The sequence below is a fragment of the Fonsecaea multimorphosa genome, assembly GCF_000836435.1.
Source record: "Fonsecaea multimorphosa CBS 102226 unplaced genomic scaffold supercont1.15, whole genome shotgun sequence".
NCBI classification, from domain to species: domain Eukaryota; kingdom Fungi; phylum Ascomycota; class Eurotiomycetes; order Chaetothyriales; family Herpotrichiellaceae; genus Fonsecaea; species Fonsecaea multimorphosa.
In genome coordinates this window covers 396,989-413,260 of record NW_015971649.1, presented here as the reverse complement: position 1 = coordinate 413,260, position 16,272 = coordinate 396,989, and the positions used below count along the sequence as shown (strand labels likewise).

At 53.2% G+C, this 16,272-nt stretch overlaps 4 protein-coding genes across 4 annotated transcripts; 3 read left to right on the top strand and 1 right to left on the bottom strand.

Annotated features, from left to right (window-relative positions):
• Positions 1–103: 103 nt before the first annotated feature.
• Z520_07509 (uncharacterized protein) lies at positions 104–1,018 on the top strand (the record flags this gene model as incomplete). Its single annotated transcript, XM_016778006.1, has 1 exon — positions 104–1,018. One exon carries the CDS (start codon positions 104–106, stop codon positions 1,016–1,018), a length of 915 nt encoding a protein of 304 aa, XP_016630912.1.
• Positions 1,019–1,507: 489 nt separating this feature from the next.
• Z520_07508 (uncharacterized protein) lies at positions 1,508–6,739 on the bottom strand (the record flags this gene model as incomplete). Its single annotated transcript, XM_016778005.1, has 1 exon — positions 1,508–6,739. The coding sequence occupies one exon, from the start codon at positions 6,737–6,739 to the stop codon at positions 1,508–1,510; it is 5,232 nt and encodes a 1,743-aa protein (XP_016630911.1).
• Positions 6,740–7,473: 734 nt separating this feature from the next.
• Positions 7,474–11,670, top strand: Z520_07507 (uncharacterized protein; the record flags this gene model as incomplete). The annotated part of the gene is made up of 3 exons (XM_016778004.1): positions 7,474–7,636; positions 7,688–8,259; positions 8,308–11,670. The coding sequence occupies 3 exons, from the start codon at positions 7,474–7,476 to the stop codon at positions 11,668–11,670; spliced, it is 4,098 nt and encodes a 1,365-aa protein (XP_016630910.1).
• An 806-nt stretch (positions 11,671–12,476) lies between these two features.
• Positions 12,477–16,223, top strand: Z520_07506 (uncharacterized protein; the record flags this gene model as incomplete). Its single annotated transcript, XM_016778003.1, has 1 exon — positions 12,477–16,223. The coding sequence occupies one exon, from the start codon at positions 12,477–12,479 to the stop codon at positions 16,221–16,223; it is 3,747 nt and encodes a 1,248-aa protein (XP_016630909.1).
• Positions 16,224–16,272: the final 49 nt, after the last annotated feature.

The window sequence follows — 16,272 nt, the reverse complement described above, 5'->3', positions numbered from 1 at the left end:
AGCGGGGAGAAGAGAAAAAAGAGAGAGAGAGAGAGAAAACAGAGCAAAATACCGAGCAATTAAAGGAATTACGAATTAACAAAAAAACAAAAACAAAGGCATGATGGCGGTGCAACCGGCGGGCAATGGCACACCGAGCACGACCAACAACAGCTACACGCAAGGCCACTCCAACTACACGGTGGCAACGCACCTGACACGCACGGCCGAGTCGGACGCGGCGTTTTTGTTGCCGCACATCAAGCCCACCGACCACATTCTCGACGTGGGTTGCGGGCCGGGGACCATCACGACGGGACTGGCGAGGTACGCCGGCCAAGGACGCACCGTGGGCATCGACGTATCAGGCGACGTGTTGCGGAAAGCCAGGGCGTTGTTGTTGGCTGCGAACGCGGACGCGGACGCGGCCCCGAGCAGCAGCTCCTCGGGGAACGTGGTGTTCCAGGAAGGAAACGTGCTAGAGCGGCTCCCCTTCGCGGACGACACGTTCGACATCGTCTTCGTGTCCCAGGTGCTCGGGCACATGCACCCCGCGGAGGTGGCGCGCAGGGCCCTGCGCGAGATGCGCCGCGTGCTCAAACCGGGCGGCGTGCTGGCCACGCGCGACGGCGCCGAGCAGCACTTCTACCCGCGCGCCTGCGACCTCGACCGTCTGTGGGTGGGGAACTCGGCGCGCGCGCTGCGCAAGGGCGTGGCGCCCCGGGACGAACGCGATGTCGATCCGCCGGGCGTGAGCATGCCGGCGCTGCTGCGCAGCGTGGGCTTCGACCCGGACGACACGCCCAGATTCCGCGTCGGTGCCAGCGCCGGCGTCTTCGCCGGCCCAGAGACCAGGAAGTGGTTGGCATGGCGCGCGGCGGGGCAGCTCAGGCAGGGGGACCCGTTCCACCAGAGCTGGATCGATGCCGGTATCACACAGGACGAGATCGAGGAGACGTTGCAGGCCGTGCACAAGTGGGCGGATACCCAAGACGCTTGGTTCGCCGCGCTGCAGTGTGAGATGCTCGCGTGGAAGTAGGCTGCACAGAGCCGGTTCTCCGAATCAGAGTCGTCTGACAGACTGCTCTTGCTTTGCAATGCCCCTATATACATGGAAGAACCCCAACATATATACCCATACTGTACCTGGAATTAATGAGATGTCGAGTCCCAAGATAGAAGCCATAATGGTGTCATTTATCTGGCCATGCTCTACGGATGCATGTCTTTCTTGCATGGATGGAGAGAAATACGTGCTCCTCATGCCTCTTCTGGTCTTGTGTATAATCTATAATTACATGTGGATGTCCGCGACGGTTTAGGACACGTCTCGATCGGTCCAGCCTCTTTTCTATCCAGTATTTGGAGCAGAGTGTCCGTCGTCTACCTCCTGCGCCGAGAACAAACAAATAATTCATCGCTCTGACCGACTGAGAAAGAACAAGAAAGCCTCGCGCTGGTGAGAACAGATGACACTCAACCCAACCCAACAAATCCACCCAAACGGAGGGCCCTTCTAATCATCTCTTCAAATCTCGACCAGAGGAGCCTCAGTTCTGGCATTTTGCTGTGCCTGGGCTTGTCCTAAAATCTTGACAACCTTGGTAAAGTACTGTGCCACAAACCCCTCGGTATAATAACTGTGATCAGAACTATGATCCGCAACAAGGTTGTGCGCCAGTTCATGACACAAGATCACCCACCAGTAGACAAATGCCTCGCTGTACCCATCTTTCCCCACTGTTCCCATGTTACGCTCATGCAATTGTTCAAAATACCGATAATTACAGAAGATGCTTCCGTTTCTGTTGAAGCCGATCGTCTTCCCCGAGGTCTCGAAGAAAATATTCAGCGTGCGTGGGTTGAGGGAAAACACGTCTCCCACCGATTTCAGGAGACGAGCAAACGCAGTCAACCCAGCGGAGTGGTGTTGGAGGAATTGTGAAGAGTTGCCCACAGAAGAAGGGGAAAGAAAGCACTGAATACCGTCCTTGATCTCAGCAACAAAAGTAAGATCATGGGCAGGGTGCTCGTCGCAGTAGGATTTGGTCTCTTGGAGAACATTGGTTTCCCCACGACTGAACAAGTCCGAGGAATTGTGAGCGCGGGACTTTTTGATGGCATTGAGCAGATTCTCCTGGAGTTGGTGAGGAGCGGTGACTGACGACCCGGTCGACTTAGTCTGACCACTCTGCTGGTTGTACTGATAGGGGGGAGGTGGGTCTGCCGTCTCACCGCTTGCGATAGCTGGAGGCTCATCGTCATTGCGGCCCAGCATCTGTTGAATGTGACGATTGTTGCCAAGCCCGAGCTGACGCGAAAGATTGGAAAACAAATTACGACCTTGTCTCCGTAAATCTTCATTACCGGCTGGAGCGGCGGGGCTGGGTTCTGGGCCGGTCAGTGCTCTGCTGTCCGGTGAGTCTGGGAATCCACCTGGGACGTGATTCCGTGCAGCTTTGCCGTTTGCAGCTTGTTCCTGAGAGGCTCGCCAGGCCTTTTCCTCCTCCTCAATCCTCTTCTGTTGCTCCTCGAGTTCCTGTTGTCTCTTGCTCTCAGCGAGCCGGGCTTCTGCCGCCTTCTGTCGCAGAATGCGAGAGACGTTGAAGCCCCGTGCGCGGAGATCGAGCAACTCCGTCTTCAGTAGCATTTCGAGAGTGATTGCAGAATGCAACTTAGGTCTTGTTAGCAAGATGTGGACCAAAGCCTGGCTGACTTGGTAGAGGTCAGGCTTTGCACCTGTGATCCACAATGTGTACTCTCTGTTTACCGCTGTGATTACAGCAGTGCGCTTTTCGGTGTGACTGACATTTCTTCCTCGCAGTGATCGTCTCAATGAGATGGATGAGACAAGTTGGACTTGCAGATTTTTTTCCAGCCACTTTGCATCATGCTTGATGGTTTCCGGCGGTTGTTCATGTAGAAACAGTGTCGACCTCTCTAGGATCTGTTTCTGTAGCTTCTGTGCCGGCTTCTGATCATGCGCTCGGGGGCCATGGCGCGCGGCCTCCTCGACCAGAGAGCTAAGCAAGGGAGAACCCAGAGCGAAGTAAAAGTCCTCGAGACTTTCTTCCTGGGGTGCTGCAAGTATGTCTGCCTTGAACAGGTTGTAGTTGATGTAATCGTCGATGATGATAGCATCTTCGGCACTGCATAGTTGGAATTCGCGGATACCTTGGACCTCTTCCTCGTCAAGATTATCCGCGTCGTCGGCATGGTGTTTCTCTGCCGAGGATGCCGGAGGGGGAAGCTCCCTGCTTGCAAGGAGGAATGGTGCTCTCTTCATCTCTGCCCAGAGCTCCTTGTTCTTTTTCAGGGTTTTGGCAGCTTCGGCCATACTCCGAAGCAAAGTCATGTACTTTTCAGCGTTGCGGAACGTTGCAGAGATCCGCGCAGGCTCCTTCACGAGGATCTGCGCAATCTCTAATTTAGAAGGCTCTTGCTTCGAACCACATTTGATGAGGAACGAGTTCGCTTCAGCACCGAAATCGACGTAGTGGAAGATCTCCCCAAAGGCGTCACTATCGCCCAGAAAACAGTTTCGAGGGGACGTGTGGAGTTTGGGAGCCGACTTCTCCTTGTTCTTGGCGAAGATGGGAATGAAATCCATACCATTCAGTCTCGACATATTATGGTTGTTGATCTCTGCCAGCCGACCTGCGAAATAGGTGAAGATAGTCCGAGCGTCATGAGCCGTGACCGGCGGCCGTTTGGCAAGGATATTGATGCAAAGATCCATGGGGGGATGCTCTCTAACGCCGAACTTTGCGGCGTGGGGAATCCAATCGCGCTTCAGAGTGTCGAAGCCGAGTAGAGTAGCTCCTTCATTCGCAAAGCACTGCGTCGGAGTAGCAAGCTGGCCGGGCTTGTTCTCAAGTGGCAAGAAAGGAAGCGTGATGCTCTGATAATCGAATAGACCATAGCCATAAGCGTGATGATGAGACAAGAAATAAGCCAGGGCTCTGTCGCGGCGGTCGAGATCGTAGCTAGGTCCTTTCTTGCCCGATTCCGCCATGATTTGGATGAGTTCCGGGACCAGAGGCGTGGTCCGAAGACCGAGGGCGTTCAAGAACCTCCCCTCTGGAGTATTGCTCCGATAGGGACCAGGCCAAGCTAGAACAGGCAGCCCGAGATCGCGCAGGTCATGTCGTGGCTCGAACAAGTCGCTCACTCTGTAGCGCTCTGTGGACTCGCCTCCGTCCCTGCCCTTGAGTTGACTGGGACATATAGGGGTACTTCTGAGCTTTTGTATGTCAGCTCCCGGGATATCATCTTTTACAGAGGCAAGGTATTTGATCAGGTCAACGTGACTCCATTGCGGCTTCGCACTGCCAACGCTTTTGGCAGTCTTGGGCTCCAATGCCAGAAGCCGCTCGAACACGACACCCAACTCCACTGTCTTGCGGACACCCAGGGCCAGCAAGAACTTATCCTTGACATTTCCGAGGCCTTCGATAATCGCCAGATCATCGAATAGCTTGACACTTGGAAAATAAGCGTCGCTAGGTTTTCTCATCCCGAATTTCGTAGGGATGACTGTATGCTTGACGAGTAATTCTACTAGCGACGACTTCGAGGTCTGACTGAGCGAATCCCATTGTTTGGAAAGGAGAGGCAGAACCTGAGAGCTGAATTCTGCAGATTTCGTGATGTCTTGGTTCTCGGAAAGGACTTGACGATTTCCAGATTGGGCGATGAGCCAGCGTACCCATGTCACCAATTGAAGTTCCTCCCATCCAAGACTCTCTAGCTCGTGTTTGCTCATGCTCTTTGTGAACTTGAAGGGCATCACCGAGGGTGGCACCGGGAAATCGACGGGTGTTCGGCTGGGGTTCAGGAAATGACGAATTTCTCCAAGTTGAAGAAGTGGACTTCTATTCTCCTCGGGGCTGTCATCGTTAGCAACGGCGACAGCCAGCAGACTTGATATCGTAGACTTGTCAAGCTTTCCACCGGTTGCTTGTTTTGTGAGCCAACCAAGAAACTCGGACACTTGCGGTGTGGTCAGAGGACTCGACTCGAGTGCAGATTTGATGTCGGTTACAGTGACTTCAGTCAGGAGACCGAAGTCGACCAGCTTAGACACCAAAACTTTGGCTTCAGACACTAACTTTTCAGGCAAGATCGGAATGCCTTCCATGAAGCTCATGTCCTTCGGAGCTATCCGGACGTCGTGAGTGGGAAGCACTCCACATGTGGAAACCACCTCGATGGATGCTTTCTTGCTGCATGTCCAGAAAGCATCTTCAAGGAGCTGGCCGATCGAAGCTGAAGGAGTTGACTCTCTGAAGGTGAAGTTCTTGAAGGTAGTGATTGCCTCGTCCAAGAAAGGATTGACTTCCTCCATGCGAATCTTGGATTTGCCGTTGGCTTCTCGCAGGGTCTTTTCCTTGAGCTCTTGCATCTCACACGACCATGCAATCCTGCAAACAATACCAGCTGCACGAAGCATCTCCATGTTCCACGTCCTCACATACCTGGCATTCAAATCGATAGATTCTCGTTCGACTGTTGGAATGACCGAAGGTGCGGAAATATGTGCGCTCAGACCGGTGGTCTGATGCGTCGGAAAGCCAATGAATATCTTACCTCCTCTGCTTGGAAGGACCGTCCCAAAGACATCACCAGCAGCAGACGCCTTGGTAAGGCTGGCATCCTCGATATAGGGGGCCGTCAGGATGGCGAGTTTCGTGAACTTTGGTGGTGGCTTTTTGGTTGCACGCTCCAGCTCCTCATTGAATTTCTGGCGGGTAAATGTCTTGATGGTGGCTGTATTTACGTTAAGGAAGACGGTGGCAGACACTTTCGTCGCCAACAGATCTCCCTCAACTGAGCGGTCAGGTCGGACTTCTGCCTGGCTTTCTTCCTGCACAGTTCCTGCTAACCGTGAGAAGAATTTGCGAAGAGAGGGAGCGGAGTCTTTCTCGATTGACCGAGCCGTATCCCTGGTGGCCTTCCAGCCTATGACGCCCATCCAACGGCCATCGATCTGGGCAATCTCTTTTGAGACTTTGGTAACTTTCATAAAGCCCTCACTTGTCTTGGGCTCAATATCACGAGGGATCGCCACCTCATAACTTGGAGATGTCTTCTTTTGCAGCGAAAGCAGATTCCATTCGTCCAGCCAAAGCTCTATGTTCTCCAGTCCCACAAAAGTCAGACTGTTTGCTAGAAATTGTGCCAAGGGAAGTAACGGAGGCACTGGAGAGGTGGTGTCCCGGTAGTCAAGGACGAAGTTGGTGTCTGTCGAAGTCTCGGATTCCGGTAGCTGTAACCGTCTCGTGAATAAGGAGTTATTCTTCCAGAAAAATGCCATTGCCTCCTTCCCCGAGGAGACGAAAGGATTCTCGCAGTCTGCGAAAGTGGAATAAAACCCCACCCCAAAGGCACCAATCTTTGTCTCGTCGGGATTTCCTTCTGCAATTCGCTTCAACCTGTTCCAGTCATTCTCACTGAAAGGTTGGCCATTGTTTGTCACAACCAGTCTCTTTAAAGTATGATGTAGAACCGTATGCTTCAAAAGACTCGACGGGGAGGGATCCGTGGGCACGGGAACAGTGGCTGAAGGGAGTGTCTCGAATTTGATAGTGATCTTTGTTGCTGAAGCGTCTGCCGCGTTCTGTAGCAACTCTCGCAAGACAGTCCACTCTCCAGAGTACCTGGCCAGCACTTTGTCAATCAAAGCCCTTGTATTGACTGTTACTGCCTCCTCATCTGCACCAGAGCGCAGTGTGCGCGCGCGAAGGGCGTCGAAGTCCATTTTGCCGCTGCGTTTCTCGATTGTCTGTGCAGCCAGATTATTCTGAGAGGAGGAAGCCCAGAGGGACAAGCGGCGGGGTTGGGACAACAATATTGACTTCGAGGTTAAGGCTGAGAAGCCTTGGTGGCGAGGAATATCATCGACGTGAATGGTCGACCTGCATGGAGATGAACTTTTAGGAAATAGCCTAAAAGAGATAGGATTACTGGTGCGAATGAGCAATGCAGAGGGAGGATAGGTGGAAGAGGCAAAGAAGAAAGGAGAAACAAAGAGTGGCTGAGTTGTTGAACGACTCATGCAGGAGGGCAGAATGTCTATCGCGAGGCTGCAACAAGGCTGACGTCGATGGGGTTACGAGTCCCGCCTAATAATGAGCCGCAGGCAGCTGCCCATGTAAACCGCGACGTGGCCCGAGAAGCCGCCGGAGCCATTAGAGGAGACGTTGGGGGAGGACGTTAAGGAGCGAGGGGTGGGACCCATTATGATTAGGGGGCCCGAATGGGTGCCCATGGCAAGGCCAGTCGCTTACCTAAGCCTATCAACCTCGTTTGGTGTCATCTCCGCCGTTCTGCATCTCCATACAACACCTCCTGGAAGTGTTTGATATACCCTCTTTCTCCCCGCATTAGTTCTACAAAGGGCTGAATTATTGGATCCTGAACTCTTCATTCCATCTAATGTCTCATCGAGGCACTTGAAAGCCTATCTGATCCGATCATAGCCACCATGTCATCATGGGCTACCACCCCTTCCTACCCACAGCTGTTGCACGGGTCAACGTGTTATGTGTCCCAGCAGGGCCGGTAACGCCAGATCGTTTCCAGGAATTCATCAAATCTTTGCAGAATGCTGCAACCGTCCAGCGTGGAGTCCTGGGCTCGTCTCCCTCTCCTGAAGGTACGCACAAATAGCCGCTCACACGGGCGGAGAACTCATCCTGACCGGTAGCGGTAGACACCTCCCGTGCAGGAAATGGCTGTATCTTTTACGACATCTCAGCAAATCAAGAGATAGGCCGACCGCATCTTTTCCCTTTCGAGACGAACACGCGGTGCCAAGTACTTCTGGGACTGATTGATGGCGAAAGAGTCGCAAATGTGTCTGTCGCTTCCCCGGAAGCAAATGGCCAGGCCCAGGGCGATATATCTACCACGCTTGACTCTATCAGAGCCCGTTTCGAAGAGCAGCTGCCCTCAAGTCCTGGACTGGTCGTTCGTCGACTCATTTATTGCGGCGCAGAACCTTCCAAACCTCTTGGCGATGACATTCTGAGCATGCCCAAGGCTGATATTGACAATGCTGCTCGTGCGATCGTGACCATTATATCAGGGCAACTACAGGACGGCATCGAACACATTGTCAATGACTTCAAAGACCAGCCAATCAGTATGGTGCCTGGTGCAAATTCTCAAACTCCTCGACGCACCGGCACATCCCCAGTACCGACAGATAGGAACTCGACTCCCGTATCCACGAGGTCTCCAAGCCTGGTGCCGGCTTCCAATGGTTCAGAGCAGCAGGTATTTAGATCCTGACGTCACATATAGGCGTCTGCTAAATGTGTCTAGAGCGATACGTCGAGGGGACGATTCAACGTCATTCGAGGCATGTTTTGGCTTCAACGAGGCTACTGGACTGAGGCAATGAGCTGTCTCGCTGAGGGAGCTGCTGTCGCGCAAAGTGGTCATGACCATCTGTGGCATGCAAAGGCTCTTGAGCACCTTCTTGTCTGCATGCTTCTTCTATCTTGGTCCGAACTGAGTTTCGATGTGCCGCAAGTTTGTCGCTCTCTGCCAAACAGAAGCGGAGTGTATCAAGCTGAGGTTGCACCAAAATCAGGCGACTCATTGAAGATATTGGCCCAATTGCTACCGCCACTGGTTGAGAATGTTCTTGAACTCTACGCCAAGGTGGCTAATTTGGACCTGGGCGGATCTTTGCAAGACATTTTGAGGGAATGTCGCGTCAGACTTGTCAACATCCTGATTTACGTGAAGCGTGCTGGAGGTGTGCTGAACAAACAAGGTTTAAATCAGATTGTGACGGGTGACAGTGTTCCGTTCGACAACTCCGTACACACTAGTGGAGAACCTGTTGCTATTTCCAAAGCTGGGCTTGCCAATATCCTGATCGAGACGCTTCAAGAAGCTCAATCGAGCAGGAATCCGTCGCACCACACGAGTATTTTGGTTGCAGTCGCCTCCAGCCTGTCAATGTTGGGATTAGACCGCAAACACGCCTTCTATCTCAAGCAGCTAATGCAACAATTTGTCCCGAAACTGATTGAGGCGAGGAAGATTGGTGCTTCCGAGGCCGGTATCCATCCTGCCGCTGGACTTCCACCTCTGAACACTGCACTTTTGGGCATTCTCCCTGAGATGATGGTTGGCACAAGAACTATGCTGAACCTGGCGGCCGGGGCTTATGGGGTGCCTCTGCCACCGGTACCCCGAGCAGGGCAGAGGATACCTGCTGATCTCAATACCATCCACGATAGACTGAAAATGTGGGCTATCGAGCACAGTTCTGGAGATGTCATGCTGAAACTAGAAATGCTGCGAACGTGTGTGGCGGTCTGTGAGGCGTTGCCCGATGTCCCGGCTGGACTTCATTTCACGTCGAACATTTTGCGCGATGCAAAACAAATGATCACTATGCCAAAATATCCAGCTGATCTGGTTCCATTGGTCCCAGCAGAGGACCAAGTACGCCTTCTCGACAGTGTGAAACGCGCTGTCTCAGCGGCTTCGCGATTAGGGGCACATGGCTCCCGTGCTGAATTTTGGGATGATTTTCTCGTCCGGGATATTCAGGTTTTTGAACAAGGAACTTTCGCGAAGCTAAATGCACACAAGCCTAGCGACCTCACCATTCGTGGGAGTGGACTTGTCGAAACAGTGCGTGATCCTTTTATATACAATCCTTTCTCCAAAGACAAATCCGTCGCCGCAGCTCCAGTTCTAGTCGCAGGGGAACTAGCTACGTTCACCGTCCTTCTGCAGAATCCGCTCGAAGTGGAAATTGAAATCGAAGAAATCAGTCTGTTGAGCGAAGGGTGTGATTTCACTCCCTCGCGTCACAGCATCGTGCTGGGCCCCTTCTCGACACAGATCTTCACACTCAGTGGCATCCCGACAGGAAGCGGTGATTTGCAGATCATCGGTTGCAGAGCAACCGTGCGCAACTGCTATGAACAGGACTTCCTCACTTTCCGCGATGATTGGAAACTTCCAGTCATCGCGAAGCAGAATGCCGTTCGAAAAGTCAGGCCCAGCAGAGTGCAGGCTGATGAAAACAATGGGTCCCTGCTGAGTGTGAACTTCCCACTGAGTCTCCCAGGAGCGACCCCCTTGAAGCTCCAGGTCATCGGCTCTCAGCCTCAACTTGTTGCCAGATCGAGCAGCTTGAATGATCCAGCCATCATGCTCCTAGAGGGAGAACAGCGCGTTTTCGACCTCACGCTAGTCAACGAAAGCCAGGTCGTACCCGCTGATTTCGTCCTTGTCACTGCAGAGGACTCCGTTGCTACAAGGCTCCAAGAGGCTCTTACGAACAAAGACCTTAGCCCTGCCGAAATGTACGAAATCCAGAACCAGCTCACGGTACATCCAGCTGTGGATATCACAGATCAGCGCGACGAGAACTCCTCCAAAATCTTAGAGCCTGGCCGGAGCATTGCATACAAAGTGACAATCTTTGGTCGAGCAGGCCTTGTGAGTGCTGCTGTACAAGCAGACTATGCGTATCTTGGGTCACCGTCATCAGAAGTGAAAGGCACTTTCTACACTCGACAAGTCCGGTTCCCCATCTCTGTCACGGTCAACGGCTGCGTGGAGATACCACGATGTAATATCCTCCCGATTCACAATGACTTCAGCTGGAGTTCCGGCTCGATTGCAGACAAATCAAGAGAGGTAAATGACAATGATCTAAGCAGGATGTCAGGCGTATCCATGTTATCCAGTTGGCTCAAGTCTCAACGTGATGCAAGTCAATATTGCATGTTGTCGCTGGATCTACGAAACGTCTGGCCACAGCCTCTTCACATTGAACTTCAAGCTCGGAAGTGGAAATCAGAATCCGCTCCCGACGATCAGCTCTGGGAGGATGCGTATTCGGTCACTGAGACACTGCAACCTGGCCACGTCAGTCGGGTGGTCTTGCTAGTGCCTCGGCTGTTCATTCAGGATCCTCATGCTCCAATCCCGAACCTGGAGGCACAGAAGCAATTTGTGGTAACGACCTCGAAGCTGAGTGCAGAAGCAGAAGCAGCAAGCCGAGAGTCCTTCTGGTACCGTGAAGAGCTTCTCAAATGCCTACGAGGCACGTGGCGGGAAGAGGGCTCAGGTAGACATGGCGATATCGATCTGAGAAAAGGTGTCAGATTGAGTCCACGGATGGTGGATGCACTTAAGATCGACCACGTCGAGATTGAGTTCGCTGTCAAACCACACGAACAATCTCAAGCAGGTGGCCTTGGAGATACGGCCGTGAGACAGATCGGGAAATCACATTTCGTCGTCCAGACCGAGGTATTCGCCACCCTTACGGCCACAATTCACAACCACAGCCGAGAGTCACTGCGCCTACTCCTTCGTCTCCAGCCTGCCCTCCGCCACCAACCTCATAACATCGCCCTGGACCTGACGAAGCGGTTTATCTGGACCGGTGTGCTCCAACGTGCCCTGTACCCCGCCGTTGAGCCTGGCAGTATTTGTGTGGCCGAACTAGGAATCATTGCGCTTGCTGACGGAGAGTATGAGATCAACGCGTCCGTTGAAGAGATCAGCCGTCGTCGGACGCAAAGCACGACAAAGTCGTCAGAGGTGCCAGGCGGTTCGCTGGAAAGACGGATTTGGCATGCTAGATCGCCTTGTCTGATTGACGCCGTTGGAGCCGGGGATCCCGATGGCAAGGCCTCAGAGAACTGATAGAACTAGGTCAACAATTTGCAGAAAGACATCCCGCTCGAGTTCGACTTTGGCGAGACCAAGTCCAAGCATGAGAGCCCGACTTTCGTCGGGTGTCTTGGTGACGATTGCGTCAGCAATTTGCGAAGCGTACAGTTGGCCCATGGCTTCACGCTCAGAACCACCGGCACCTAGCAGTGTTCGCGGCGAAAAGCGAATCGATGGAAGTAAGGAGTCGTCTCCAGTTCGGCCTGTTTGGAAATAAGGGTCCGAATGCGTAGGGTTGTCGCTCAGGAGTGGCACCGTAACCTTGTACGTATATCAACACATAACCCAGAAGATCTCTGGACACACCTTGAGGCATACGTACCCACTGGCCCAACTTTCCGCCCTGCGTTATTGTGATCATGATCTTGTCCGCAAACGAGACGCACATGACATCGGTTTTCACCCCATTAACCTCTCCTGCCACTTGCTTCGTAGGCGCAGGAAAAGGGATTGTAACCTTTGTGTCGTCCAAATCCGCCATACCGTAGTCTTGAGGTAAGCCCATGCTCCTCCAGAAAGAGTCCTGGTCTCCAAAGGCTATGAAATGGAAGTGTCAACTGGAGTTTTAACCTTGGAAAGCCTGATGTTGAAAGAGTCCACGTGACCACAATCGAGCGTCTCACCGCCTCGAATTAATGCGTCACCGCCAAACATTTTCTGCCGGGTTTTCCAGGATAATTTCCATGCACCGACACATTTCCCGCGATGCGCAGGATTTTGCGACCTGCTTAGACGAGAAGAGTGTTCATGGCGTCCAGAGCTGAAGGCTCGTGATCTTAATGCCTCGCTTCGTCCCCCGCCAACGGAAGCACAAAGTGCTCGCCCGCCAACAGGCGCAAGCTGGACCGTCTTTGGCAAACGCCCCCCCGCCGCAGTCCAACCAAGAAATCATAGTCCCGCAAAGCAAGGCGGAGAGAGAGGCAAAGAAGCAGAAGTTGAGAGAAGAATTGAGAGCTCAGCAACCGCATATCTCAAGTAAAAAGCAGAAGAGATTGGACAAGTACATTGAGAACAAGTTGAGGAAGGACGAGACGTTGGACTTGTTGCGGAAATTAGAGCAAGAGAAGGAGAAATATGAGGCTGTTGTCGCAAAGAGCTCCGGTAATTTGGGGAAACGCACGTTTGGCGATTTCCTGAGCGACACAGGGCCAAAGTCAAAGCGCCAAACACAGAAGATCCCACAGGTGCAGGATGACTCCGACTTAGACAGCGAGGCCTCCTTCGAGACCGAGCACAAGGAAGCGTTTGATGAAGAGAAAAGGCTGGAAGAGCCTCCAATACCGCATGGGCCTCAGCGGGCACAGGGAAGCGGTCTTGCCCAGCCATTGGCACTAGACGAAAATGGATTGCCCATCATACAGTCTAGAAGGAGCAATAAACGGATCCGACCCCGAGACGAGGTTCTACTGGAGTTGCCATGGGAAGGCTTCGATTCTGAGCCAAGTATAAATGAACAAGATTCAGAGGGAGGGGACTCAGACAACGAAGAAGAAGGGTCGAGTTCCGGGACCCCTAACTCGTCGAGCGATTCAGAGGACGCCTCAGATGGAGAAGACGATACAGATACGTCCGAGGCCCACGAGGAGGATGACGGTGACAAAATAAAACCCAGGAACTCAGCCTTCAAAGCATGGGCAACCCAGCAACTAAATCGATCCATGGGGCATACACCATCTTACACACCGGGCGAAGGACAACTATTACCTGTACCCAAACCTGCCACAAAATCAGAGGCTCAATCTAGAGAACCACCTGCAGCAACTCTGGTGCCAAATCCTGTACCCAATCGAAAAGCGTACGCTGTGCATGTCAGTCGGCCCGAAGATATACAACAAGCTCGATCCCAACTGCCGATTCTCCAACGTGAACAGGAAATTATGGAAGCCATTCACAATAACCCGGTAGTGATCATCAAAGGTGACACCGGCAGCGGGAAAACCACACAGATACCACAATTTCTCTTCGAAGCCGGCTACGGGTCACCGGATGGACCAACTCCAGGCATGATTGGAATCACCCAGCCTCGTCGTGTTGCTGCAGTCAGCATGGCGAAGCGGGTGAGTACTGAGCTGGGAGAACATGGGCACAAAGTGGCATATCAGATCAGGTTCGACAGCAACGTCTCGTCGAACACCGCTGTCAAGTTCATGACCGACGGCATCTTGTTGCGCGAGCTCTCCGAGGATTTGCTGTTGAGGAAATATTCCGCGATTGTCGTCGACGAGGCCCACGAGAGGAGCGTCAACACTGACATACTGATTGGAATGCTTAGCAAAATTGTTCCAGCGCGGATGCAGAAGAACCAATTCAATCCGAATCCGACTCCCCTCAAATTGGTCATCATGTCTGCTACACTCAACATTGGTGATTTTCTCCACGAGAAGCTCTTCTCAGCGTCCCTGCGACCGCCCATAGTTGAAGCTGAGGGACGCCAACATCGTGTAACAACACACTTTGCGCTAAGGTCACGAGCAGATTACGTGGAAGAAGTGATCGAAAAGGTCAGACGTGCTCACCGGAAACTTCCTAGAGGCAGCATCCTTGTTTTCCTAACTGGTCAGAACGAAATCAAGCAGGTCGGCAACCGACTGAATGCTCTCCTGGCCCGGGGGAATGACAGCAGGGGCCGGACGAACGCACCTCGAGTAGAAATCGCTGCATGTGAAGCACCACTTGAAGTTGAGGACTTCGAATTGAGCGCTGTGAAAGTGGACGACGAACAGGACGATTTTGAGATGGAGATTTTGACGCACTCAGAAGATGAAGCGGAAGAGAAGGAGTTTGATATTTCAGATGATGAGGACCAAGAGGAAGATGAGACAACGGCTTCTCAAATTCGGGTACATTCGAAACCAATGGACCCATACACATCTGTTCATATTCTCCCGCTCTACTCGCAACTGCCCACCGCCGAACAACTAAAGGTTTTTGAACCCCCGCCTCCCGGGGCACGACTGATTGTTCTTGCAACCAACGTAGCCGAAACGAGTCTGACCATTCCCGGTATACGCTACGTTTTTGACACTGGTCGCAGCAAGGAACGAAAGTACAATCTTGACACGGGCGTGCAGAGCTTCGAAATCGACTATATCAGCAAAGCCAGCGCGCAGCAGCGTGCCGGCCGTGCGGGACGTACAGGGCCAGGCCACTGTTGGCGGCTCTACTCATCAGCAGTATATGAGCAATTCTTTCCCGATCATGCAGAGCCCGAAATTCTAAGGGCACCCGCCGAGAGTGTGGTGCTGCAATTGAAGGGGTTCGCCTATCCACGACCGATCGCTGAATTCCCGTTCCCGACGCCACCGGCTGCCCAGACTCTGAACAAGGCAGAGCAATTGTTGAGGAACCTTGGAGCCCTGACGAGTAGCGGTTCGATCACGGACTTGGGAAGACAATTGTCCATGTATCCGCTGTCGCCTCGCCTCGGTAAGATCCTGGCAGCGAGTGTAGCCGAGCCAGACTTGCTTTGGCAAATTCTCGCACTCGTCTCCGCTCTCGCGGTACCGGAGATCTTTGTCACAGAAGCGCAACTCAATCTCAACGATGACAAGACCACGGCAGCCGTTCGTCAACAAGATAACGAAGACGAGGAGGGAGAGAAAGGAGTATACACGATCGAGAAGCAACAGGAAGACGACCGCCGCGAGAAGCTCCGACAAGAGTATGGCCGTGCCCGGGCCACGCTGAGCAAAAACGACAAAACCTCGGACGCAATGAAGCTTCTTACCGCTGTGTCTCTATATCTCGACAGCAGCTCTCCGGCCAGCAGAGAGGCCCTGTGCAAGTCTCTCTTCCTGCGGCCCAAAGCCATGGCAGAAATCGCCCAACTGCGTGATCAGCTGGACCATCTGGTGCGCATGAACCATCGCAACACAATCACCACTGAAACGATCTCCAAGGCCCGAAAAACGACCAAAGTCTCCTCGTTGAGCAAAGTAGCCACAAAAATCAACACAATCGTCGCCTCGGGTTACATTGACCAAATCGCCATCCGCTACGATAAGGCGCCGCAACCCCCATCCGACATTCCCATAAAACCGCGCCGGCCGATCGACGTGCCTTACCTCCCGCTGGTCCCTCTGCACGAGTCCCCGTCTGCCCCACTGAACGAGAAAGCCGTGTTTATCCACCCATCATCCGTCCTCGCAAGGGCAAACATCAAAGACCTGCCCGAGTATATCTGTTACAGCCACCTACAGCGTTCCCAGACCCACACCATCACCAGCGCATCATCCTCTTCGCACGCGATCCCCAAGACGAGAATGTTCCCCCTCACGCCCGTCACTGCTGCTCAGCTGGCGTACATTGCTCGCGACACGGCCCTGGTGAACTACGGCAAACCCGTCCCCAAGACCAAGATCGAGGAGATGCCCGGATCGCCGAGACGGAGGGAGTGTTGGGTTACGGTTGAGTTGCGCGCCAGTGTTGGCGGTGCTCTGGGCTGGCCCCTCCCGCCGGCAAAAGTCAGGCAGGTCATGGATGTGAAGAGCAAGACGGGCTGGAGGGTCGAGAAGGTGCTCACCTAATTAGGCCCGTAGAATGTCGAATATTATAGCGGCGCAAGGAAGAGGACAA